The sequence below is a fragment of the Marmota marmota genome, unplaced genomic scaffold (assembly GCF_001458135.2).
Source record: "Marmota marmota marmota unplaced genomic scaffold, marMar, whole genome shotgun sequence".
NCBI classification, from domain to species: Eukaryota; Metazoa; Chordata; class Mammalia; order Rodentia; family Sciuridae; genus Marmota; species Marmota marmota.
In genome coordinates, this window is record NW_026000057.1 from 92003 (window position 1) to 119311 (window position 27309).

General features: G+C 35.0%; 1 protein-coding gene across 4 annotated transcripts; it reads left to right on the plus strand.

The window, feature by feature from the left end:
* Positions 1-301: 301 nt before the first annotated feature.
* Positions 302-27309, plus strand: Elmod2 (ELMO domain containing 2). 4 transcript variants are annotated; one of them, XM_015484430.2, is made up of 9 exons: positions 302-436; positions 1611-1758; positions 3642-3670; positions 11065-11162; positions 12611-12740; positions 15267-15400; positions 17909-17977; positions 19335-19468; positions 23713-27309. In XM_015484430.2, the coding sequence occupies exons 2-9, from the start codon at positions 1617-1619 to the stop codon at positions 23856-23858; spliced, it is 882 nt and encodes a 293-aa protein (XP_015339916.1). In that variant the 5' UTR covers positions 302-436; positions 1611-1616; the 3' UTR covers positions 23859-27309. The 4 variants fall into 4 exon arrangements, with proteins under 4 accessions (XP_015339916.1, XP_015339918.1, XP_048669400.1 ...); XM_048813443.1 differs by lacking the exon at positions 302-436 and adding an exon at positions 546-970; XM_015484431.2 differs by lacking the exon at positions 302-436 and adding an exon at positions 547-946.

Here is a 27309-nt window from a genome sequence, read left to right on the forward strand (position 1 = left end):
GTTACCAAAAGCACACAGTCACTTCTGTGCGAGGGGCCTAGGAACAGTACATGGCTTTAACTCGCTCTGAGGTTTAAGGAGAGAAAAGTACCGAGAGCAACTAGGAAAACCCACGCTGGCGCAGGGCGTGTCTGCCAGCCGCGGTTGCCACGGTAACCAGGAGAGCGTCCCAAGAGCCCGGGCACGCACGCCCAGGCCTCCCCTCTCGACCCGCCCTCAGCGATAGCAATAGGTGGAGCGCGGGCCAATCGGAAGAGGCCGAAGGGGCGGGGCCGCAGAGTCCGGGGAGGGCGGTCCCGAGGCCTCCCTCCCCGACTTCCGGGTCGCGGTGTTTGCAGGGAGCGTTTGGCTAACAGCGTCGTTTCCGTTGCCGGCTGTTTGCAGTTGGGGAAACCGAGGCAGCTCCAGCTTCCCCTAGTTCTTCCGCTGCTGTGAGGTGGCTGCTGTTTCTTTTCTCTCACCCAGCGCCGCTCCCGTGCGGCTGCGCCGAGGGCAGCGCGAGCCCTGCGCCTTCCTGCGGGAGTTGCGCGGGCGCCTGGGCCCCGCGGCTTTGTGCGCGCCGTCCCCTCCCACTCGCAGCAGCGCGCGAGCCGGACTCTGCGGTTCTGCGCTGGGGGCTCGGCGCAGCGACGCCCCGAGGTCTGGGAGCTGCGGCGCCGCGAGTCCAGCGCTGCCTCGGCTTCTTTTGTCCTGAGGAGCGCGGACCGGATGAATTCAATTTAAAGATACAGATCATCCCGTCTGTGCTGTGCACTGTCTCCGCACTGCTCTGCGAGGATTTCGAATCTGACAAACCCTCGGGCCCTGTTTCAGAGAGGCAGGGTCTGTGGGAATGTTTAGGGCGGGAAGGAGATGAGCATCTTCTTTTTTAAGTATCTGCCCCTCACTTACATCTCCTCTTCATTGAGGAGCTGAAGAGTTTCCTTTGAACATCCAGTTTTATCAAGTGTGTAGTGTCTTTGTTTTCAGGGTATGTGGGGGGGTTAACCTCTTATTAGTATTTCTGCACTTCATCTATTGAACGGAAAATGATGAATTAGCTGGAGGGTGATCTACTCTGCTTTCAACTTTTGTACTTGAGTTTCTAAGCCATTTGTAGTGTCTTTATTTGCTGACATCAACGACTGTGCGACAGTTGTAACAAATTATCCACAAGGGTTTAGAAGAGCTTATTCCTTATAGAAACAATTCTGATGTTAGATATATTATACTGATTGTTTAGTTGGGGTCCTCTTGTTCTTAAACTGCTTAGTTGCAGTTCTCAGAGAGGGACAAAGTAGGAAACTGAAATATTTGGGGGGAAAAAATGGAGACCTTCTATTAGTTTCTTTTAAGCCATTAAGTGACTGATTTGTGTTCTTCTGATTTTTACAATTTTTAAAGTGATAAATTGACCTTCTGGCTAGGCATCATTTAATGAATCTGGGCTGTACGGATTATACCTGTTGTGGTTTTCATATTAAACACCATCACCAAATGGACACAATGAGTTAATAGATTTTAATATAATCTCAGATTTGGCGAGTTGGGTAAACAATTTTTTTTTTTTTTGTAGTTTTAAAATTCAATTTTAAGGTCATTAAGTTTGTCTTATGTATTTTCTTCTCCAGGAAAAAATGTTTGTTACTTTGTGGGAGTTCTTCTATGGGCACTTTTTTCGGTTTTGGATGAAATGGCTCTTACGACAGATGACTGGAAAGTGTGAATTGCAGCGAATTTTTGATACCTACGTGGGTGCCCAAAGGACACACAGGATAGGTAATGTTATTATTCAAAAAGATAAAAACTAACAAAACTAACTCAATATATTTTAGTTCACATGGTAATGATGTACTTCTTGTTTGTTCTGATCAAGTTAATTAAACTAAGTTTCATAAACTTTGTAATTTCTGAATAGTTTCAGTTTCAATTTTCTTACTTTATGGAAAAATGTTTATATGTATATTTATATTTATGTATTCCATATCAATGAAAAGAATGATCCTCTCTGGCTTCATAAATTTACCAGTTGTTCCTTAGATACTAGTTACAACCTATTTCCTGAGAATGTTTTTTTATATTCTATTTGAAACAGTACACAAATAATGTGAAGAGTGCTTCAGTCTACATCCACTTTTATACTTAGCCTCAGTCACCAATCTTAATTTCTTACTGTTACTTATGAAAGGACAGTAATTAGTCATTCAGTAGTCCCTAGAAAAGGTTGTTAGACTCAAAATCTACACTGTCCAGTAGCATAGCCAGTAGCCACTTTTGGTAATGGAACACCTGAGTTGTGGCTAGAGTGAATTAAAATGCGCTATAACTGTAAAATACACACTCGATTTCAAAGACTTTATATGAAAAAGATTTCAAAGGCTTTATATGAAAAAAAGAATGGAAAATGTCTCATTAATAATTGCTTATGTTGATTATTGAAGTGATATAATATTTCGGACCTATTAAATTGAAATGTATCAAAGTTTTGTTTCTTTTACAGTAATGTGGCTATGGAAATTTTAAAATACATATTGGCTTGCATTCTATTCCTGTTGAACAGTGCTACTCTCTTTGTAAAATATCTTAGTTTTTCAATAGCTAATTAAAAATATTGCTGTAAAGTAGAACAGAGGAGTGAAAAATGTGGTTAGAAGTTACTTTTTTAGCCAGGGTAAGAAAGATCTGGGAACTGCTGCAGATCATGAGCTCTGTATTAAATGGAAAGTCGTAAACTAACCAGGTCCCCTTTTGTGTTGATCAAGTGTGCTTCAGATGTGAAATCAGCCCTGTAAAGTGGGGAGAGTGGGGTGTTGGCAGTCTGAATGGGCATCCAAGACAGCATTGGAAGAATTACAGAAGCCGCCTCAGGGCAGCTAGATGATTGAAGTTTTAATTACTTTCCTAGTTCTCTTATAACTTACTGGTTGACTTAAATTATTGTCTGCTCTTTTGACTTGCCCTTTTGACTTCTCAGAAGAACAAAGTACCTCTTGATAAGAAGTCTCTACAGGAAGCATTTGTTGGTGTTTTCTAGTGTGAGAGAATAATATATGTTAAAAAGCTTTACTTTGTGGTAAAAGCATTTTTCTTGAATTTTTCAAATTGCTGAGAAGACTGTTAGTAATTGTGCCACACAAATGTTTTAATAGATCAGTAAAAATGTTCTTGTCATTCTTGACACAGAAGCTAGGAATGAAGAAGCTATTTTGCTCTTGGGTGAGTACATAGTTAGCCAGATAACCTAAAGTCTTGGTCCCTTTGTTCAGGTACAGTTCATTTGCTAGCACCTCAGGTCTTAATGCTTAATTCTTCAAGGCTGACAAAAGAGGAACATGTAGTAGAGAGCACACTGTGGTCTTCACATGAGTTTCTGGAACCTGAGCTATTTGTGGTCACTTTGGGGTCTAAACATGAACCAAGACCCTGGAAAAATTAGGTCAGCATTGCCTATTTGGCTTGGTATGTTGTATTTGGTTGAGGTTTTTTTGAATGAAAACTGCTTTAACTGTAAGAATAAATTTTAAAATGTTTGCTGTGTTATATTCATGTATAAATTATATCTTCTCAAACTGAAAGTAATTCGTGTTTTGCTATTTTTACTGTTTATGGAGCTATTTATAGAAAGCATTGAAGTGATAAATTCCTTTTTTTTTTAATTTCAGAAAATTCCTTGACATACTCCAAGAATAAGGTAAGATCATTTTAAGACAATGATTCTAAAAAACAAGAAAATGCCATTTATTTAAAAGAATGCCTCAATTTAAGAATTCATTATTTTTAGTGTCCATGTCTTTGCTATAAAGAACATTGAGAAATTTTTTCCAGAATATAAAATAAGTCTATTTTCAAAACATTTTCTTTTTGTGTGTGTGTGTGTGTATGTGTGTGTTTGTGTGTGTGTGTGTGTTATGAACAAAGATGATATTTGAATAGTTCTGAGTCGTTTCCCCCTTCTACCCCCATTTAGTTTGCCTTAAGAGTTGATAATGTTCGGGAAAACAGGGTCTTAGGGTAGAACCTTCTTTGAGACTGTATCTTCAAAAGAAGGACATGTGAGAAAAGGGCGAGCAACTTTGCATCAAGAAATCTTGTGTCATGCACCTGTGTACCTGTGTACCTTTTGATCCATAATAAGCCCTGACATATAGCAGCTTATGCTACATATTAGTCAGCATTTGCTGAACAAGAAACTTATAAAATCTCAGGAGCATAAAGCAGTATGTCATCTCTTATGTCTGGGTTAGCTGGAACAGCTCTTCTTCGAGTTCTTCAAGTTCAGCTCTATTTCATGTGTTTTACTCTGGGACCAGGTAGGAGATGCAGTTGGGTATCAACAGAATGCTCTTACAGTAGATCACTGGTGGTCAGCCACACAGATGTATGTTAAACCTCATGTGTCATTTCCATTAGCATCCATTGTTTAAAATAAGTGGCCAAGCCCAAGTGAAGGAGAGGAGAATTACACTATGCCCACCATAAGGTTGTGGTAGGCAGGTGGGTGTATAATTGATTTTCAGGGTGACCAATATTTCAGTCTATCACATGCTGCTACTTCCCTTAAATAGTTAAATTTTGTTATGGCCAAAGATAGAGTTTGAGTCATGTAGACTCTCTGCTCAAAATTATGCTCCCTCAACTCTCCCTGGAGTCTTTCTTTAGTTGTTTCACCTTTTTATTTTTACCTTTTTCCATTCTCTCCTACACAAAAGAACAAAACAGTGTTGCTTTTTTGGGTTGTTGAAAGCCCATTAATAGATCACAATCAACACTAAACAACAATGAAAGGAATAGAGTAGAAAATATATGAGATAGATTTGTGCTAGAAACAGAATGGATGTTGTTGAGTGTGAAAGCGATCTGTTATGTTCTGCAGAGCGACCTATAAAGTAGGTGCTTTACTAGTTCATTTGTAGTCTGTTAGTTTTGATTTGTCAGTGTAAGGGGAGGGGAGACCAGAGTCCTCTTTTGTCAGAATCATAAATTGTGATTAGTTTTTTTTTCTTTCTAATGAGACTCTGGAATCCAGAAAGCTAGCAAGTTACTGGTTCAAAAGATCTTTTTATACCTTACCCACCATGTAGTTCCTTTAATTGAAACTTATGACGTAGCTACCTAAAGGAACAATATTTTAAATTGTAATAGATGCACTTGACAAGTGGTTTATGTCAAATCTATTAAAAGAGTAGCTCTCAAACTTGAGAATGTGTCAGAATCTTCTAGAGACTTGTTAAAGTACAGATGGTTACGCTTCACCTCCAGAATTTCTTATTCACTTCTGATTCCAGTCAACATGTTTCCAGGTGCTGCTGCTGCTGCTGGTCAGGGCCCTGCTTTGAGGGTCTTCATATTTATGCTCTGGGAGGGATCATTTTGCCTCATAACTGCTCTTTGTTTCTCTAGGAAACAGTATGTGCATTTTTCAAATGACCTTAAGCAAGTTGTGTTTCAAAATGTCAAAAATTTGGAACTATTTGGATGCTAAACCCTCTAGAATAAATTGTCCTGTGAAATGTGCTTTCTTTCAGTTTTGAAATTGCAGAATATAAAACTGTAACTAAGCTCTTTATGCTGCACCCACAGTCCTCAGCCATCACTCCCAGTTCTGCAGGAGTATGTGCCTTCAAATACCTTGATACCCTCTGCCCCAGAATGTCCCTCAGAATTCCACCTTGCCCCTCAGAATCAAAATTACCCTGCCGCAGGACCTTTATGGTCTCATCTTTCTTCCTGCAGTTAAAAGCTTAACTTAATTCCTCATCCTCGGGTGTTTGCTCAATCTTGACCCTCTTCATGAGCCCTCTGACCACTCTCTGCTCAAAATTATGCCCCCTCACCTCTCCCTGGAGTCTTTCTTTAGTTGTTTCACCTTTTTTATTTTTGCCTTTTTCCATTCTGTCCTGCACAAAAGAACAAAACAAAACAGTGTTGCTTTTTTTTTAATGATATATCAGTAGTTCTGAAACAGAGTCTAGAATGTAATAAAGGCTTGGAAATAAAAGGGCAAAGAGTAGAAGGTAAATGAAAGTTTCCTTTTTCTACAAATAGAGTCTATAGCATTTCTTTCATTGCTCCTTCACTAGCCAGTCATAGAATTGGGATGGCATTGTATCTGACAGTGTAACTGTTATCACTATAATAGATTTTAATAATTTGTCTCAGAATTTATTAATGGGATTGATGCATGGTAAAATCATGAAAGCTTAAAGGGAATAGTACATAGGGTATTACTTTAAGAACTCTGCTACACTGGTCAAATCTTAAATTCAGAATGAGTGACTACCATATGTTCAGTATTCCACTGGGGGCTTTGATGTATACAAAAGAAGTAAAGTTTAGTGTGAATTTCATTATACGTAGGAGAGAAATAGAGACTGATATCAAATGTTATTATATACAGGAGTTCAGATAAGGAAGAGGTAAATTGAGACTAGAGCATTTGGGGACTCTTAAGGTACTGGTGGTATTTACTAGCTTTAAAAACTCATTTGGAAAGTAAAAATTAAATTTGTATTCTTACGACTTCATCATTAAAAAGTATAAATTGATAATAGTGCACAGGCATACTATTAAAAGATTGATCAACAAATGAGTACTTAAAAACTGAACAAAATCACAGGTGCTTTATTCTTTTGAAGTTTTAAATCTAAGGCAAACTTGTTAATATTAATACGTAGAGAAAGCCTATCAATTTACACATGTAGTGTGTGTCTCCTTTATTTGTATATGTCATTTACTTTAAAGAGAAAGTCTAATTCTGATTATATAAGATATTTATGTTGACCAGATCTACTTATTTATTATGTAAAAAAAAAAAAAAAAAAAGGCTGGGTTTAAATTCTGGTTTTAACTGCTTACCAGTTGTCCTACCTTATATAGGTTACTTATTTTTGTGTTGTAAAAGTATTAACATCCACATGGTTTTTTTAGGATTAGAGATTTTAATATGAAAGCAATCTTAGGGAATGCCTAATATTGACAATACTAATGATAATGGAATTAAACCAATATATATTACAAGAATTTCAGTAGTTTGATGCATTCATGAAAATCTTGTAGGTCCTTAAATGTTTCTCATTACCATAATGTCTGAGAATAAAAGTGATTTTATCTATTAAGGCTGGTTCTTGAAGTGGTGATCTCAAAGTATGTTTTTGTTGGGTTGTGAACTGTCCCTCATTGGATATTCTTTGATTGTTAAAAATTGAGACTCATCATCTTGTTTTTAGACTAGGGCCTCCTTATCAATGACATATTAAGGACTACTAAAAAAGTGAAATCCCTAAGTATATGGAAGATAAACTTTTAAGTAATCTATAGGTCAAAGAAGAATTCATAGGAAAATATAAAAAGAAAATTGAACTAAATAATAAACTCCCATCAAAATTCCAATGATATTCTTCATAGAAATAGAAAAAGCTGTCATGAAATTCATTTGGAAAAATAAGAAGCCCAAAATAGCTAAAGCAATCCTTAGTGAAAAAAACAAAGCAGGAGGCATCACAATATCAGACCTTAAGCTATACTACAGAGCTACAGTAACAAAAACAGCATGGTGTTGGCACCAAAATAGACAAGACCACCAATGGAACAGAATAAAAAAACACAGACAAACCAACTTAAATGTTACTTCATACTAAAGCGCCGAAAATACACATTGGAGAAAAGATAGCCTCTTCAACAACTGGTGCTGTGAAAACTGGAAATCCACATGTAACAGAATGAAAGTTAGCCCCTATCTCTCACCTGTACAAAAGTCAGCTCTAAGTGGATCACAGACCTAGAAATTAGACCAGAAACCCTGCGCGTACTAGAAAAAAATGTAGGCCCAACTTGACTTTAGTATGTTGGCTCAGGAACTGAATTCCTTGACAAGACTCCAAGAAATAAAATAAAAAATCAATAAGTAGGATGGCATCAAACTAAAAAGTTTCCTCATAGCAAAGGAAATAAGAGCATGAAGAGAGAACCTGTAGAATGGGAGAAAATCAGCTTCCTGTACCTCAGACCATTAATTTCCAGGATATACACAGAACTCAAAAAAACTTAACACAAAACAGATAATCCAATTAATAAATGGGCAGAGGAACTGATCAGACCCTTCTCAAAAGAAATAAGAATGATGAACAAATATATGAAAAAATGTTCAACATATTTAGCAGTTAGAGAAATGCAAATTAAAACTACACTGAGATTTTATTTTACTCCAGTCAAAATGGCAACTATCAAGACTACAAGTAACAATGAATATTTGCAAGGACATGAGGAAAAGGGAACACTCATACATTGTTGGTTGGACTAAAAATTGGTGCAACCCCTCTGGAAAGCAATATGGAGATTCCTCAAAAACTAGGAATGGAACCACCATTTAACTCAGTTATCCCACTCCTTAGCATATATCCACAGGATTTAAAATCAGCATACTACAGTGATGCAGTCACATTGATGTTTATAACAGCGCAATTCACAATAGCTAAACTATGAAGCCAACTTGGATGCCCATCAACAGATGAATGGATAAAGAAATTATGGTATGTATACACAATGGAATATTACTAAGCCATAAAGAAGAATGACTTTAGGTCATTTGCCAGTATATGGATGGATCTGGAGACTATCATGCTAAGTGAAATAAGCCAATCCCAGAAATTCAGTCATATGTATTATTCTTTTTATGCATTATGTGGGAGAGAGGAAGAAGAGAAGCTCAGTAGATTAGACAAAGGGGAACAAAAGAAAGGGAGAGTGGATAGGAGTAGGAAAGACAGAATAAATCTAACAGTTCTCCTATGTACATATATGAATTAGACCTAAGTGAATCCCACTATTGTGCCTACCCACAAGAATGGGGTTGTAACTAGTATAAGATCTATTCCATGCTTATATAATTTTATCAAAATAGATTCTACTGTCATGTATAACTAAGAAAAAACAATAAAAAATTTAAAATACTACAATGATATATCATCTCATACTTCATAGAATGACTGTTAAAAAAAGAAAGAAAGAAAGAAAGAAAGAAAGAAAGCCAAAGGATAAGAAATGTTGGCAAGGACGTGTGTGTGGGGGGGGGGGAATCAAAATTTGTGTAGTTCATCAAATCAGATTTTAAAGGCATATCTGTATTTATACTTTGAGAAACTGTTAAAAAATAAAATGAAGCCCAAAGTAAATGCAAGAAGAGATATTATTAAAATAAGATTTAAAAAAATCAGTGAAATTAGCAAACAAAAGGTTTATCAACAGCTCACAAGTTGGTTCTTTAAGAAGGTTACTAATATTAATAACCTCTAGTAACACTGACCAGATAAGAGAAAACGCAGATTACCAATGTTAAGATTAAGAAGGGGCATCGCTCCCACCTCTAGTTATTAAAAGTCAAGAGGTACCATGAATTGCTTTATGCCAGTGAATGCCATAGCTTGGAAGAAATGACCAAAGTCCTTGAAAACAAGTTTGTCAAACCAATACAAAAAGAAGTGAAAACCAAAGTAACCATATACGCAGGAATGAGATGAAATATATGCGTTAGAATTTTTGCACAAATTTCCAATCTTGGCGTCACTAGTGAATTCTTATCAGCATTTAAGGAAGAAGAACCAATGCCACTATTATATGAAATCCAAGGATACAGAGTAGAAACTTTATGAGACTCGAATAACCCAGACACTGATAGATAAATGAAGACAAATGAAATTCCAGGGCAGTATCCTTCATACATATATAGCAAAACATGAGTAATTTGATTCCAGTAATGTGTAAAAAGAATAATACATTATGACTGAATTTTCAAAAATCAATGAATATAATTTACCATAGCAACAAAGTAAATCAAAAAAATATAATTTCAGCAAATACTAGAAATACTAGAAAAACTGTTTTAATACCCATTCATTATTATAAACTCTCACTTAACTAGGAAAAGAAAGATTTCCTCAACCTGTTAAAGGTGACCTATGAAAAACCTGCAGCTAACATGATGGAAAAACCTGTGCTCTGCACATTTAATTGAAAAGAAGGACAAGCATGTACACTGTCTTTATTTTTGTTCAGCGTTGTGCTGAAGATTCTGGGTAGTGCAATAAGCAAGAAAAAGAAATGTAAGACATAATAATCAGAAAGAAGTAAAATGTTATTAACAGAAGACAGAGTTTGTAATTAGAAAATCCTAAGGAATCTGCAGAAACTACAAGCATATTAATAAATAAATTCAACTGTCTCACAGAACACAGTGTACTTCTATATATTAGTAACAAACTTGGACAATAAATTAAAAAAAAAAAATACATGCATTAGCATCCAGAAACAAAATACTTTGGGATCAATTTAAGCCTTCTACACTCAAACTCTTGGCGAATAGGGTTTTTTTGTTTGTTTGTTTGTTTTTGTTTTTTGTAATTGTAGGTGGACAGAATGTCTTTATTTATTTTTATGTGATGGTAAGGATCGAACCCAGTGCACACATGCTAGGCAGACACTCTGTCACTGAACTACAGCCCCAGCCCAGAGAACAGTTTTGAAAAAAAGTAAAAATGGAAAGATAAGCTATGTTTATCAATTGGAAGACAGTACCATTAAGATGTAAATTCCCAAATTGACCTATGGATTCAATTCAGTTCCAATCAAAATCCTAGCAAGTTTGCAGAAATGGTAGGAACCTGCAGTAGACCAAATCATCTTCTGATAGAAGTTAGAGTACTCACACGACCTGACTTCAGGACTTTTCTGGGCAAACAGATGAATATAGCAAATGAAAGACCAAGACAGTCCCCACAAAGAGGTCATAGAACTTTTAATAAGGATGTCAAAGAAGTTTAATAAGGAAAAAAAAGTCTTTTCAATAAATGGTGCCAGAATAACTGGATGGCCATGTAGCGGGAAGAAAACTCTCAATTCCTGTCGCTGGTTTTCTTTGATTAAAAACCCAGACAAAATATGCATATGATAATCCTTGGGGAAAATTTGAAACAAATTGGTTTGCTTCTGCATTTTCATATCTGTTTCATAAAGTCAGTAAAATGCCTTAAAATATACTTCTTTTTTGGCTTTCAGGAACTTTTCTCATTCACCTTTCTTTCATATAAATAGATTTTACAGAAAGCAACACAAGTTATTCAGAGTGAAGTGGACAGATGTGTAGAAGATATAATGAAGGAAAAGAACATTAACCCTGAGAAGGATACCAGGTGTGCTGTGTCCACATTATTCTCTTTTGTTACCCATTTACCTTCTGTGAGGTGTTGAGATCACACACATTGTAAACCTTAGAGCTGAAGGTTTTGTGGAGATAATCGGATTTGACACTGGCTTCACTAGATGAACAGTGAAGGTCCAAAGAGGTAAGAGATAGACACAGGACTAAGACCTGTACCTCTTGGTTCCCAGTCTGTCTGCCTCTTAAGGTAGCTTAGCATTACTTTCCTAAGGTTGAATAACTTACTGTCCTTCAAAATTCAGTTCTGTGCCCTCCTCCAGCAACGTCCTCCGGTGGCTCCTCCTCCAGTGTTGGGGGCGTTGCTGTGTCCTACTTGAACCATCTGCACTGCAATTCCTGCTGTGTTCTTCCATCAGAGGTGACTGAGTGCTGGCTTGACACATTGCAGAGTTTTGCTTACTCAGAGATGTAGATGTTATCCTCTGGTTTTGAAGCAAACAAGCTGCATATTACATATGTATTTAAGGAAAGAAGAGGGTAGATTAGGGTGTGTGAGAGAATGATAGGGAATAAAGGCAAAACAGGAAAGCAAATCATTAGGCAAAAAAAAAAAAAAAAAGATCAAGGATCAAGTCGTAAATAAAGCAGGGGAATTAGTGACATGAGGATTGCTTTGAGGGACAGAAGGGCTTGAGACCTTTTTTTATTATTATGTATTTTAATTTCTTTCTCCCTCCCCACCTTTTTTTAAAAAAAAATACCTTTATTTTATTCATTTGTTTTTGTGTGGTGCTGAGGATTGAAGCCAGTGCCTTGCATGTGCTAGGCGAGCACTTTACCGTTGCACCATAGCCCCAGCCCCTCTCCACCTTTTTATTATTGGCGCATTATAGTTGTGCATACTAATGGGATTTGTTCTTACATTTTTGTACATGCACACAATATAATTTGGCCAGTATCATTTGGGGACCTTTTGATGTATGAATTGTTGATGGAGAAAAGTGGATCAGAAGTGTTCTAACTTGGGGAACTAATGTTTAGTTATGCCATTATAGATTAGAGACTTAGCATGTTTCAGGGAAGATAAGCTGTTATTTTTTGGAAAACTGAGATAACCTGTCATGGAACTCTTTGTTACATATGTACTTGGAAAATTTAGGTATGTTGCTATCTGCTTGTAAAGATTTGGGAATGTGTGGGGTTGCCCAGATGAGTCCTGAGAAGAAGAGGACAAATGCTTGTAATTGCAAAGTTTGCCATTCCTACTGCATCTTGCCCCCTTTCTAGGCCCTGATTTATCATGTCCTGTGTAATACTTTGCACAGTGTTCAGTATTGAAGGATGCTGTTGGTGTTTCTTCTATTAAATGGAAGGCCAGATGCTTCCTGATTAATTTAGGCACCAAAACCTGGGTAATGCAGTGTTTTATTGTGCTAAAAAGGTGTGAGTTTAAAATCATGATAATGTTATCATTTTCAGTTTTAAAATCTGCATGAGGACGTGCTTACTACAAATAACTGGTTATAAACAGCTATATTTGGATGTAGAAAGTGTGAGGAAAAAGCCATATGATTCTGATAATCTGCAGCATGAAAAGCTACTCCTGAAGGTAAATTTTTGTTTGCTATATTTGGAATTGTTTAACACTGGAAAACTTCATCAGGTATGAGCTGAGTACATCTGTGAGCAGATTCTAGAGACTCATTTAGCCATACAGTTTCTCTGCCCCTTGGAAAACTTTACTGTTAGATTTCTTATTATGGAAAGTTTTCAGTCAACAATTTTTATAATTTTTTGATAAGCATCATTAAAAGATTTTCAAATGAATTTTATTCTAAGGCCTTTAATTTCAAAATAAATTACAAATTCATAAATGGAAATCTTTTCAACCAAAAATATAGGTCTACAAGCCTCAGATTTTTCTCTCTATTTTTTATATAAATCATTCATGTAAGGTTAGCATTTTTTAGCTATTCTGAAATTATGAATATGGATGACTCATTACAGATTATTACGTCAAACCTTTTGGAATTTATGGACTGTTGAATGTTAATTGCCAAATAATGCCACAATAGATTGAAACATTAAGAAAGTAAGAAGAGGGCTGGGTATGTGGCTCAAGCGGTAGTGCGCTCGCCTGGCATGCGTGCGGCCCAGGTTCGATCCTCAGCACCACATATAAACAAAGATGTTGTGTCCGCCGAAAACTAAAAAATAAATATTAAAAAAAAAAAGAAAGTAAGAAGAAAATTATTTAGAGTTTTTCTATTTCTTATTTCTGAATATAAATATATAAGGCCAATGAGGTGCCAAAATTAAAGAATGTCAGATCTAGAGTAAGCTCCACAGATGTCTCATGTGCCCTGTTGTTGTAGGGATGAGGATTCTAAGGCCCAGAGGAGATGAAGTGATTCCCTGTAGGTACTAGGTGGTCGGGCCTGGAAGAGACCTGAGTCTCCTGCACGTTGTCTGTACCTGTTCTAATTATATTTTAAAATGGTTAAAATGAAAGAAAAGCACAGTGGAAATTTTTATAACTAAAAGTACTGTGGAAATAAACATTGGCAGTATCTAAATAAGAGACTTGAGTTTAAAAACAACAAAATCCTTTTTTCCCCAGGAAAAGTATAAAATATATACTTCATCTAAGTGGGAAAGATAAATAAAACTTGATTTTGTAAAATGAAACTAACAAAGGGCCATTGTATAGATCGAGTTTTTGTATTTGAATTGTTTGAAATAGTTCATAGCATTCACTGAGGATTAGCTGCTTTCTGTCCTTGTCGTCATCATTTTTTCTTTAATTTCAGAGCCTTTCTACATAGTACCTTCCCTTAAGGTTAAGATACAAGTCATAGGATTCTAGTCCAGGGACTTTTTACCTTGGTGATTTCTTAAGAAATTTGGTTCTAGAGGCAGAGAACCAAATGATGGTGGTGACTTACGATGGCACATATTCAGCTGTCTTACTGGGTATAGAGCTGTGGGATTTGTGTCGCTCTGCCTAGTCCAAGGACCACCTTCATTAGACTTAACAGTATTTAATATTTATCCCTCCCACCTTATGAAATCAGAATCTCCAGGGGTGGAGTCCAGAAATGTGATCTTTATACATATTAAATCTCTGAGTACTAATTAGTGGTTTTACACTGCAGCTCTGACCACAACGTGGCATAATCAAACTCCTTACTAAATTCCTGGGGAATTGCTAATATGAGCAAACAATATGTGTTGGCAATAAAAGTAGGGACAAGATAAAACCCAATCTAATGATTGAATTTAGCTTCAGAGCCAGAATCCTGGCCCTATAGTTTCTAAAGGAATGTCCCAAGTCTTCACATTTTATTTTAGGTAACAAGATACTCCTTTCATTAGGAATCTTTACTCAACAATGCCTGAAGTAGTAATGGAATGGGGAAAAATGAAAGTTTTCACAAATGTTTTTTATCAACTTCTGTAAGTCTATTTGATGACTTGTGGTATTGATGTTTGAAAATAACTAAATTACATTGCATTGATTAGTTGATTGGTATCTAATATTTGATAGCTGTTTTCAAAATTCTCAGTTTTAATGGTTATATTTACTTTAAATGAAGTCATATTTTTTCCTTTCAAAACTGAAGATATTTATAAGATAATTATCCTAAAGGTTGGAATATTGTCAGAATCATTTCTTCATAATCGCCTCCCTCAAACCTATTTCCTTTTTTTGAATTAAGGATTAATCACCCACTGTTATGATAAAGCCTAGTTAAGTATTTAGGGTCAATGGCCTAATTGTGTGTTCTTAAGCAAGCACTTTACCAATTCTGATATATATGCACTAATTAACAGATAAATGCATCTCATCTTGATGTTTGAGTTTGCTGTGTATTTTTTTTTTTTTTTTTGCTGTGTATTATTTGCTACCTTTTCACAATCCATACCAATTTTTTTTTAACTGGAATAAATTTCTTCTTTTTAAAGATGATTGAAAAGTTTTCTGAATATAGTCTTTGTTGAACTTGTGATTTGTCTGTAAAGATTGTTTAAATGAAAGTATTCAGTGACTAGTTATATAAGGTATTCGAAGGAAAATGTTCTGGTAAATTAAGAACATCACTATTATTTGTAATATGGAAGCATGTTTGTGCAGCTTTGGAATCTTCTAATGCCCACAAAGAAGTTGACAGCCAGAATCTCCAAGCAGTGGGCTGACATTGGTTTCCAGGGTGATGATCCTAAGACAGACTTCAGAGGCATGGGTATACTCGGATTAATCAATCTTGTGTAAGTGAAATTGAACTTTCTTTTTTTCTCTAAATGAAATTACTTATAATCTCCAGTCTAGTTCATTTCTAATAAGAATTGATCTAGGTGTTTCATACTGTCTCTGAATTTTAATATCTGTGGTACTAATGTGCTGGCGTCAGTCTGAAGGCACTGGAAATACACTGTGTGTGTGTGTGTGTGTGTGTGTGTGTGTGTGAGATTTCTTTACTTACCAGGCTTTCCTCTTTCTGACCCCCTTTTCGATGCCTCTTGGAGGATTAGGTACTTTCTTTTCTCACTGTTTTTATCCTCTTGTCTCTCTGAACTCTGATTCCATTAAGAGAAGTATAACCAGATAAGGAGATAAAGTCTCTTCATGTGTGTTCTTCTCCACCTATGATAGTTGATCCAAATCCCCGACTTTTCAGAGTCTACATGGACTCACTCTTATTTAATACTTATAATTTGGTTCATGTGTGAAATTCCAAAATATGCAACTTAGATCTCAATTGAGAGCCAAAACTATACTAGAAAAATTAGAAGATTAATTTCCTCCTATAAGGATATGCAGATGACTTACCAACTATAAAATGTCTAGAATGGGAAGTTAAACATTAAGGTCTGAATAATTCTTACTGTGAAAAGAATTACTAAACCTGAAATTGAAAAATATATTAGATTAATATTGAGAAAAACAATTTAGTCAGTATTGATACTGGGAAATAGCAGACTTAGCTGGGCTCAGTGGCACATGCTTGTAATCCTAACACTCATAAGGCAAAAGTAGGATGATTGCATGTTTGAGGCCAACATTGGCAATTTATACCCTAAGCAACTCAGCCTGTATCAAAATTAAAAATATAAAAGGGCAAGGGATATAACTTAGTAGTAAATTGCCTCTGGATTCAATCCCCAGTATTTAAAAAAAAAAAACAAAAAAACTTATGGTAGGATGTCAATTCCTGCAATTTTTTCAATTACCAAAGTACTTAAATTTTTTGTACTCCCTAAATTTTATAAGTATTTAAGTTTTATTGTCTGATTCTTTATACAGAGAAAACAGAATAATCTTAATTTTTTAAAAAAATTTTAATGTATCTTGACAGGTTAGTGTACTTTCACTAGAATGCCCATGAATTTTTCATGAAGGAATTTATCAGTACAATAAAATGATAATCAAGAACTGTGTAAAACTGTAATAGCCCTTTTCTTAAAAATGGCTGTCAAAATAGTCCTTAAAAACAATTACAATAGCCAAGCATGGTGGTTCAAGCCTGTAATCCTAGTGGCTCAGGAGGTTGAGGCAGGAGGATCACAAGTTCAAAGCCAGCCTCAGAAAAATTGAGATGCTAAGTGAGACCCTGTCTCTAAATAAAATACAAAATAGGGTTGGAGATGTGGCTCAGTGGTTGAGTGCCCCTGAGTTCAATTCTCAGTACCAAAAAAAAAAAGCAAAAAACCAAGTACAACAAAACTGTTTCAAAGTTGAGAAATAATTACATATAATAAAACATGATAATGTAAAAAGAATGGTTAGCATTCATCAGAAAAGATTTTAGTTTAGCTTAAAGTATAAATAATTTAATAGGATTTGCCTCTAGACTGTGGGTAGGGATTCTGTTAAATCTTTAAATGATTCATAATATTTCCACACTATTTAGAACTACTGTCAAATTTTTGAAAAATGACCAGGACTCGCATATATTTGTAATTATTTGATTGCCAACAATATACTAGAAATGAGTGAAAATATAAAATCAGCTCTGACTCCTCCATAATTTTGCTGTTTTCCTGCATATGGAGCTATGATATTGCAATATCCAAATATACAGTTCCAAAGGAACAAGCAAGATATTAAAATTTCCTTATGTAATATATTATCTTTTAAATATCTTGGCCTTTGGCATGTGATCTCTTAAAATATTGTTTTGCTGTGAAAGATGGATAGTGGTTTGATAATAACAAGACTTTAGATCATTGAATGACAAGTCAGCTGTAGAAAAAAGAAAGGAGGCCACACAATGCATTCAAAGGAGACAGAAGAAATCTAAATAAATTAGGAGGTAGAAACAGCAAAGAAGAAGAATCTGCAAGTAAAGGCTAAAAATGTGTGTAGGGAAGAAGGAAAAGGACGTAAGTAGAAAGGGGGAAATGAAGTAAGGAATTCAAAATGCAGATCATTTGTAAATAATAGTTTACCTTATTGTATAGATGTTTATTTTTTACCATTAGATACTTTTTTTTTTTTTTTTTTTTTTGTACAGCAGATTGGACCCAGGGGTGCTCAACCTCTGAGCCACATCCCCAGCCCTTTTTATTTTTTATTTTGAGTCAGGATCTCACTAAGTTGCTTAGGACCTCAAAAAGTTGCTGAGGCTGGCTTTGAACTTGCAATCCGCCTGCTCAGCCTCCCAAGTCACTGAGATCACAGATAAGGACCATCATTTTGACAGTAACAGTGGCTTCTGGATATATTGAATTTGAATGACAATATACTTCCTTCATTATTTTCCTTATTTTTTTTAGGTATTTCAGTGAAAATTACACCAGTGAAGCTCATCAGATTCTTTCCCGCTCAAATCATCCAAAATTAGGGTAAGCTGGATGACACTGAGAAACTAGTCTCTTGCTAAGGTGATTACATGATTAAGTGAATTTGAAGGTATTTCTTAAAATGAGATTATTTTAAGAAGAAAGTTCAGTAGAGTAGAAAACAGGAGAGGAAGGCAGGTAGGGAAAGGGGAAGTTCTACAGACTGAATTGGAGCAAAGTATATTTCATGCTTGTATAAACATGTCAAAATGAACCCCAATATTGTGTATAGCTTTAATGAACTAATAAAAAAGCAATTGTTTTATTCAGAACTTTATAAAAGGTGGGCATGGTGATGCACACCTATAATCCCAGCAGCTTAGAAGGCTGAGGCAGAAGAATTGCAAGTTCAAAACCAGCCTCAACAACTTAGTAGGGCTCTAAGCAACTTAGCAAGTCCCTGTTTCAAAATTTAAAAAAAAATAAAATAAAAAAGAGTTTGGGCTATGGCTAAGTGGTTTGAGTGCCCTGAGATCAATCCCTGGAATCAAGAAGAAGAAAAAAAAAAAAAACTTTATGAAAGATATTTCATGTTATATTATTTTTAAATAAAAAATATAACCATAAACCAATTTTGTGTATGTTTCAATATATTTTTATCACAAGATATAATTTAATCTATACAATGGAGAATAGGGGTCTTTAGAAAATTTTTTAAAATCCAGGCATGGCGTCACATGCCTGATCCCAGCCACTTGGGAGTCTGAGGAAGGAGGATCTCAATTTCAAGGCTAGTCTGGGCAACTTAGTGAGATCATATCTCAAAATAAAGAGGATATAACTCAGTGGCAGAGTACTTTCCTAGCATGTGTGAAGCCCTGAGATCAATCTCCTGAGATCAAAAAAAAAATTTTTTTTTCTCAAAATGGAGTTGAAAATAGGAATAGCTTCAAAATAGGAAAATGGGAAATAGCTTTGAAAATTATTAAGTGAAATGCAAATTGAGGTCATGTAATTAATTAGTTTTATCTTTTTATATTCTGATGAAATTAATCTTTGGAAAAAATAATGTTAGATCATAAAAATAAGTAAATATTCTTATGATGAAGAAGAAAATATCAAATTATTAAGTGTAGTTTAGAAACCAGTGAGATTTGTTGAATGTAATTCTCTTTGTTTTAGATGTCATGAAATAGAACTTTATTTTATTTCTTATATTATACTCAGAAAATGAATAGACTTTAGAAAAAAATTTTTGGATCCATTCACTTTTATTTTTCTTATTTTATAGAGATTGTTATAAAATCAGTAGTGTATTAGAAATGAAGCAATTTTAATTTTACCGATTGCTTACATAATTTAAAATTTATTTTATGAGCTATTTGGCTAGCTGGTATAACTGGTGATGTTTCTGACATAGGTATTCTTATGCAATAGTTGGAATCAATCTCACAGAGATGGCTTATAGCTTGCTGAAGAATGAAGCTTTGAAGTCTCATCTCTACAACTGTGTTCCTGGTGTACCAACAATGGAACATTTTCACCAGTTTTATTGTGAGTATTAGAATAAGAAAGTTAGCTCTAAGAGAATTTTTAAACCATTAGTGTGTATTTTAATCTGATACCTCTATCAAGTGTAAAGTTTATATTATTTTGTTATTTTTGATCTTTGAAGCCAGGAAAGTAATGGGATGGTCCATAAGAGTATTTGGTACTTCGTTTCTATATTTGTTTATTAAAAAAAAAAAATTGTGACATTTTTCAAGTGTGCAAATTTAGAATTTGTGTAGTTTTTCTGTAGCTTTTCATTTTCCAGTTAACCACAAAATGAATTTTCCCTCTCGAATACTCCCTAAGGAGTCAATGATAGATCATTTGCAGATTTTTTTTTAATACTCTTATAGGAAAATAAATTTAAAGGAACTTTTCACCCCCTTATTTCAAGGTTAGGTTGCCTGGTGTTAATTTGGTGTTAATACTAGAGCAGTTCCTTTATTACAGTAACTTTTACTCAGATAATATTTGAACACTGGTAGTTTAATTGAGCAAATCCCTCTTCTAAATCTACTGCTTAGAAGCAAAGAATTCAGATCTAGCTTAGCTTTGCACTCTACTTTCCTTGGTATTTCTGTGGCTTTGGAATATCATTTGCGTGTTGGGAGGATATGGGAAGCTACTTAAATACTAAGTGGCCCAGTTGGCTTCCTCTGTTCTGTGTGGAAAGTATCATTCATGGCTCCTTCTCGATCTCTCCTGCCTACTTACCTGCTTCAGTTTTGTCTACTTACTCAATTTCTCCTGCATTTGTCTACTCTTCCTATCTCCTTTATAATACATGACATCGTACTTGTATCAGTGGACAGTTTGGGTGTTAATTAAGGCTTTTCTTCCCAGGAGTGACCTATTCTAACTAAAGGAATAGTTTTAAATCTTGTCTTCTGAAGACACATCATTTTGTTATTTGGAAAATGGGCCCAGTTAGCACAAATCAGTTCCAGCATTATGAATCCTTCCCAGAAGAAAAAACTGTAGAAAGATTAACTTTCTTTTTTTTTTCTTTTTTTATTTACATATGACAGCAGAATGCATTACAATTCGTACTACACATATAGAGCACAATTTTTCATATCTCTGGTTGTATACAAAGTATATTCACACCAATTCATGTCTTCATACATGTACTTTGGATAATGATGTCCATCTCATTCCATCATTTCTAACCCCATGCCCTCTCCCTTCCCTTCCAACCCCTCTGCCCTATCTAGAGTTCATTTATACTTCCCTTGTTCCCCCTCCCTACCCCATTATGAATCAGCCACTTTACATCAGAGAGAACATTCAGCATTTGGTTTTTTGGGATTGGCTAACTTCACTTAGCATTATCTTCTCCAACTCCATCCATTTTCCTGCAAATGCCATGATTTTATTCTCTTTTATTGATGAGTAATATTCCATTGTGTATATATGCCACATTTTTTTAATCCATTCATCTCCTGAAGGGCATCTAGGTTGGCTCCACAGTTTAGCTATTGTGAATTGTGCTGCTATGAACATTGATGTGGCTGTGTCCCTATAGTATGCTCTTTTTAAGTCCTTTGGGTATAGACCAAGGAGAGGGATAGCTGGGTCAAATGGTGGTTCCACTCCCAGTTTTCCAAGGAATCTCCATACTGCTTTCCATATTGGCTGCACCAATTTGCAGTCCCACCAGAATGTATGAGTGTATCTTTTTCCCCACATCCTCGCCAAGAGAAATTAATTCTTTCATATATTTTATTTCTTTTCATATATTTTATTTCCCACATTTATCTCTCTCTTTCTCTTTATTCTCTTGGCCATTTTTTGTTTCCTTTTTTATTCTTTGTATGAAAGGCTGGGAATAACAAGTGGTACCTTAGCTTCTTATCTCGATTGTCACCTTCTGACCTGTGAGCAGGTGTCCACTCTCACCCTGGCAAGCTGCTGACCACAGGTCTAGCAAAAAGGGCTCAGGCCCTCCATCTTTCAGATGCTGCTGTCCAGTTGTCCCCATTGCAGGATTTGAGTGCCATTGTTTGAGCAGGACTTCTGGATTGGTGGTTCCAAAAAAATGACATATCCATTTTCTATGATTAAAAAGTTATAACTCAGTAATAAGTTTATTGGGGGATAGCTTATATAAATAAAGTTCTTCCTTTTTAAGTGTATATTCCAGTGAGTTTTAGTGAGCTTCACAAGTTAGCCAGTCATCATCAGAATGCAGTTTTAGACCATTTTTTGTCACCTTAGTGAGATCCCTCATGTTGTTTTACCATTAATCCCCCTTCTTGTGTTTTCCTTATTTTTCACCCCTAAGTACAACCATGCAGGAATTTTTAGGTTTAGTACTTTCTTATGAGTAACTTCTATTGAGTCCACCCTCTGAGTGTCGAAAGGACAATATATATGCTTCATGAAGATAGTTCTTTTCCATTACTTTCTGTAGGGCTTAAGAGGCTTGACCAAGATGTCTTTCCCACTTCCTGGAATCTTGATATCATTTTGTCCTATGTTTCCTGATGTTTTCATAAATCAGATTACTATTGCAGTCTCAGTTTTCAGGGCAGGCTTTCTCAGACACTCAGTTACATTATAGACCAGCAACTTCTCTGTAAAGCAAAAATTTCTAGTACTTGACCAGTTTGTTCCAGGCCTGTGTAATCATTTGAATAGATCACATTGCTGACAGTAATGCAAAAGCAACTTACCATAAGGAGGGGGAAATAGCCACAAACCTAATAACCAGAAATATTTTTTAAAAAGTATATCATAAGCTTTGATGAATAGCTGATTTTTCCTGCTATCCAGAACTTTATCTCTAGATTTTTATATTGTACTTCTCTACCAATGTATTAGGAGTGGAGATGAGCATAGATTCAATTCATGTATTACAGGTAATTTCTACCCATATACTATTGCTTAATGTATGTACAGAATAAGTTTTGAATGAAATAAAGATAGGAAATAGCATTGAAAAACAATTACAAGTTTACCATTCTCAGTCCCTCTTTTGGTACCCAGAAGCAGAGGATATTTTTCTGGAAGTTTCATTCTTTGATTTTTCTCATATATTCTGGTTGACAAAAATCTGTTTTATCTTACATCAAGAAATTAACCTGAGATCTTTTTATTTTGATGTTTGTTTATTTTTATTTGTGGTATTCCTGGGTATCAAACCCAGTGCCTCAGGCATGCTTAAGTAAGCACTCTACTAAGGAGCCACATCCCCAGCCCCAACCTGAAATCTCTCTTAAGGTAACCTTCTTATGAAGTAAAATGTAATTGAAACATTCTGGCTCCTAATATTAATCTTTGCTTCTCTTTAAAATGGAATTTCTATTTGTTTTCCTCATACTAGGCAATAGTAATAGTCTAGGCACACTTTATATAAAGTCATTGACTTATTTTCCTGACTTAGCTGAAATAAGTCACTTTTATCCCTTCTTGAAAGTCCCTTTGGAAGGCACAGTGAGGCTCTAATGAAAACAGAAATCCAAGACCGCTTACAAACTGTGCATTTGGGGCACATCATTTGGCCTCTGTGCTCCTCTGTTTCCTTTTTGGTAAAATGGAGGAAATAACACTGGGCTTACAGCACAGCGTTGTTAAAAGAGAAAATGAGCATATGGTGAGCACTGTATAAGTAATTTAAAACTATTTAATAAATATATTTGGTTGAATGTAAAATAAGATTTAGGAATGGTTTTAAATTTACATTTAAACTCATATGTTTAGTTTCACAAAATACTTTTTTAACATTTTGAGCTTCATTTGGGTTACTGTAATGAAGGTATTGAAATAACAAAAATATTAAACCTATTTGTACTTCACGTATTCTTTTCAAAAAGAGAAAGTGCTAATAGTTCATAGAAAAAATAACTCTTACATTTAGAAATCAGGTGGGAATAGTTTTTCTTTATCCTAGTCCAACATTTTCTCATTATTCTCATTTTTGTGCTTCAGGTGTCGCTGGGAATATTTTTTTTTCCTTTTTCCAAGGTATCTTTTTAAAGTACTATATCTCTCAAATTTGAGAGATTTTGTAATTTTTTGAGACAAATAGTAAATGTGCACTGAATATTCTATTGAATTGTTGTATATTTTGAACATAGATACTATTTCTTACAAAGTTTCACAGATTTCTTTTAGTTTTACAGCTATTTTTGATGATTATATCCGACTGTGGAATTTAAGGGTGATTATATGCTTCCTAGAAATAAGATGTTTTTAATGTGGTTTTACTGTTGAGGGCTTTATGTTTTGTTTTTCTTTAACTGCAGGTTATCTTGTCTATGAATTTGACAAATTTTGGTTTCAAGAAGAACCAGAAAGCATTATGTATTTCAACCTGTACAGAGAGAAGTTTCATGAAAAGATTAAAGGACTCTTAATGGATTGCAATGTAGCACTTACTTTAAAAATGTAAATCATCCATAGTATCTTCTATTTCTACCACATTTTGCACACACAACAGAATTTATATGTTGTAATAGAAAGTATCTGATCAATTACACTCTTATATATAATTTCCTACGAAAATACTTCAGAAATTCTATTTAAGAAAGCTAGTGGACAATCAGTGTATGTTTACAATTGTTTATACACTGTTCTCCAAAGGTACCTTATGCTTCCAAAGATCCCCTCTGTAGAGCCATGTCAGCTACAGTTTGGAATTTGGGACTTAGCCCATTGTGGAAAAGTATAAATCAGGTATTTATATTAAATTGGTTGATTAAAATGTGTACAAGTCAGTTTTCATTCTTACATGTCATAGCTATCAAATTGGTATCCTTTTCAAAACCCTTTAAGTGTTTTGGCCTAGAATAACTGTTTTTAATTTGTTTTGTCTTCTTTTTATTTCTAGGCTAATTAACAGCAAGAGTATTTCCTTAGGACTTTCTTTGCATCTCAATTACTTGTCCTGATGTCACTGTATTAGTGGTAACAAGAGCAGAGATGTCAGACAGGATCAAGAATCATGACCTCCTTTTTTGTTGTCTTTGGTTACTGAACATAACAGATAATGAGAGAATGATGGTGTGACTAGCTTTGTTGTTTTTAAATAGTGCTTTAAAAAATCACAGTGTTAAGGCTTACTGACATTTTCTCATTTTCAGTATTTGCTTTGCTTTTTATCCATTGTAGAAAAGAACCTTATTTACTTCGTGGTTTGGTGTGAGGGCTTCTACCTGTGTGTGCTTATGAAAAGCAATGCATTTGCTAAAAGTCTTTTTTTCCTTTTTTTTTTTTTTTTTTTTTATCTCCTTCTTTCCATACTGAGGGTCAAGCCCAGTACCTCACGCATGCTAGACAAGTATTCTACCACTGAGCTACTCCAGCCCAGGAAAATTTTAATTTTATTCAGCAGTTTCTACTAAAATAAAGCAGTCTTGGAAATTTAAGAAGAAAATTTAAAGCTTTTTAATAATCTTTTTAAGTATCATTGGTTTGTTTGACTGAACCATTAACTCTTGCTTCTCTTACTTTGAACTCTTGCTTTGACTCCATGGTATTTCGAGATAGCAAGTATGGACCTTCTGTTAACTGTCTGTGGGACACTAAAATAGCTTGACTGTGCATTTTGTATAGCTTTATTCTCCTAAAAAAATCTCAGGAGGGCAGCAGGTGCTGTCAAGGATTACATGTGATGAGATCCTATTGGAAATTTCTTCTTGATGTGATTTACATGTTTGTACTCAGCAAAACTAAAAGAGTTTAAAGATAGGAAAGTTCATGTGATAACTAAGTCCTCCTTAAACCCTATGGAATTCAACTTGTTAAAGACATTATTTAAAGCATGATGATATTTTGCACATCTTTCATACACACAGACACACATACACACATACATAAATATACTGTTTAAGTACTGACTTGTATGTGATATAGCAAGACTTGGTATTTTTCAACTGTTTGCTCATGTCTGTTGACAGATCTCTCTTCAAACTTGTCAAGAGTGGTAAGAAAGCAACACATGCAGTGTTTTATACCACATACATTCAAGTACATGCATTAAAACGATTTTTAAAATAAAACTTTTTAAAACTTGGTCCATTTTGTCATAATAGTGACAATTTAGCTTTTCAGTATTATAGGAAGTTCATAATTGATTTCTTATAAGAACTTCTCACCCTTTGGGAATATCTTCAGCTGTTTTTCAAGTGTTTTCATGCTCTTTATTTCAGCTGGAGTCTTCTGATGTGTAGCAGAATTCCAAACAAATCAGGTGTTAACCATGAAGTTCATTCTGTTAACGTATTAACTATTCTATGGAAAGCAATTCAGTTAGTCTTTAATTTTTGTGCTGAAAATATTTATGTTTTAATCTTTCAATAACTGAGATCTTGATCTGATTTAACCTTTGTCAGGATGCTTATTAAAAGAATGCTTGAAGTATGGACGGGAATATTGTTAAGTAAGTTTTTCCCCTTTTAGAGAGGGAAAAAAATGAATGGGGTTAAAAAAAAAGTCATTATAAAGTTTTCTCATAACATGTTCTTCAGATTCATCTCTGTACATTACAGGTGTTGTCCTGTTTTTTTCTTAAAATAACTATAACTATTTCAGACACGTGTTGTCAGTTGATCTAATGACCACCAGCAGATTCTCAGATTTGATAGTTTGGAAGGCAAGCTCTTCCCAGGTGTAGTGTAGCATGAGCCTTCTGACCTTCGCGTCATAGTGACATAAAGAAAAGGACAATATAATGTTCTTTCCTTCCTCCTTCCCCTTACTTTGAAATGTATGTTAGAATGTTATGTATTGTAAAAATCCATATTTAGAATCTCACCTTTTCTATGATTAGTAAAATGCCAAAGTAGTGATAGGATATTATGGCATTGAAGTAGCAGGAAAATTATGTTAGTTTTAGCATCAAAAAGTAAAATCAACATGGAAATGAATTTTTGTATATGCCAGGTTGAGGAGATTACATCAGTGGCAGGAGTAGTGTAAAAAAATACAGTTTAATCATTTGCAGTTTAAATACATTCTGAAAGACAATCTAAAACAGGAGAAATCAGGAGGTTATCAGTGAACCTACACCAACCTCTGGCAATATAGCTAGAGATTAAAATCAGTATCTTAAACTGGCCATTACAGTTAAACCATTTATAGTTTAGGAAACACATTTTTTCTTACAAATGTCTGTTTTGGTTTTTTTCTAAGAACATCTTTAATTTTTTGTATGTGTTTACACTTGTATGTATGTACATTCTTATTATTCTAGCGTTCATACAATTATGCACGCACTGTTTCTCCCCTTTGAGAACATTCAGTTAAATAGAATTTGATCAAAGAGCTGCTCAAAGGATATATAGCATATGAGCATGCAAAGGGATGCTTATTCTGGGATAGAAAAGGTCACGCAGCTTTGTGGCTTGCAGGGCAATAACGTTTATCATCTTCCTTAAAATGGTGACTGGGGACCAGCAGCTGATTTTCTCAGGATGTGTTCACCTGCCTCTCTGAACAAGTCTGGGGAGCCTAAACTTCCACTTTCATACTTAAGAATCTGTTCACACAAGCAATTTGTAGATGAAGATTAATGGAATTGTTAATACTCTGAGAGAAACCATGACTTGAATTTGTGTTTTTTCTGTCTTCACCTTTTGATGAGAAGCATTAAAAGTGTAGTGCAGGTAAGACCCAGCGACTACAGTACTATTAGAGAGCAATTCTGTGTTTTTGTTGAAGTATTTAAAAAAATATTTAAACAGTAGTGTTCCCTGCAGGAAGAATTGCCAGTTGGCAACTTAAATTAATTTTTTTTCTACTTGGATAAAGCGGTTGATTTCTTAAGCAAAAGCAATAGTGTGAAACGTGATGTCATTTTGTTTGTGATATTAAGTGATCAAATAAAAACCTGTTGAAATTGT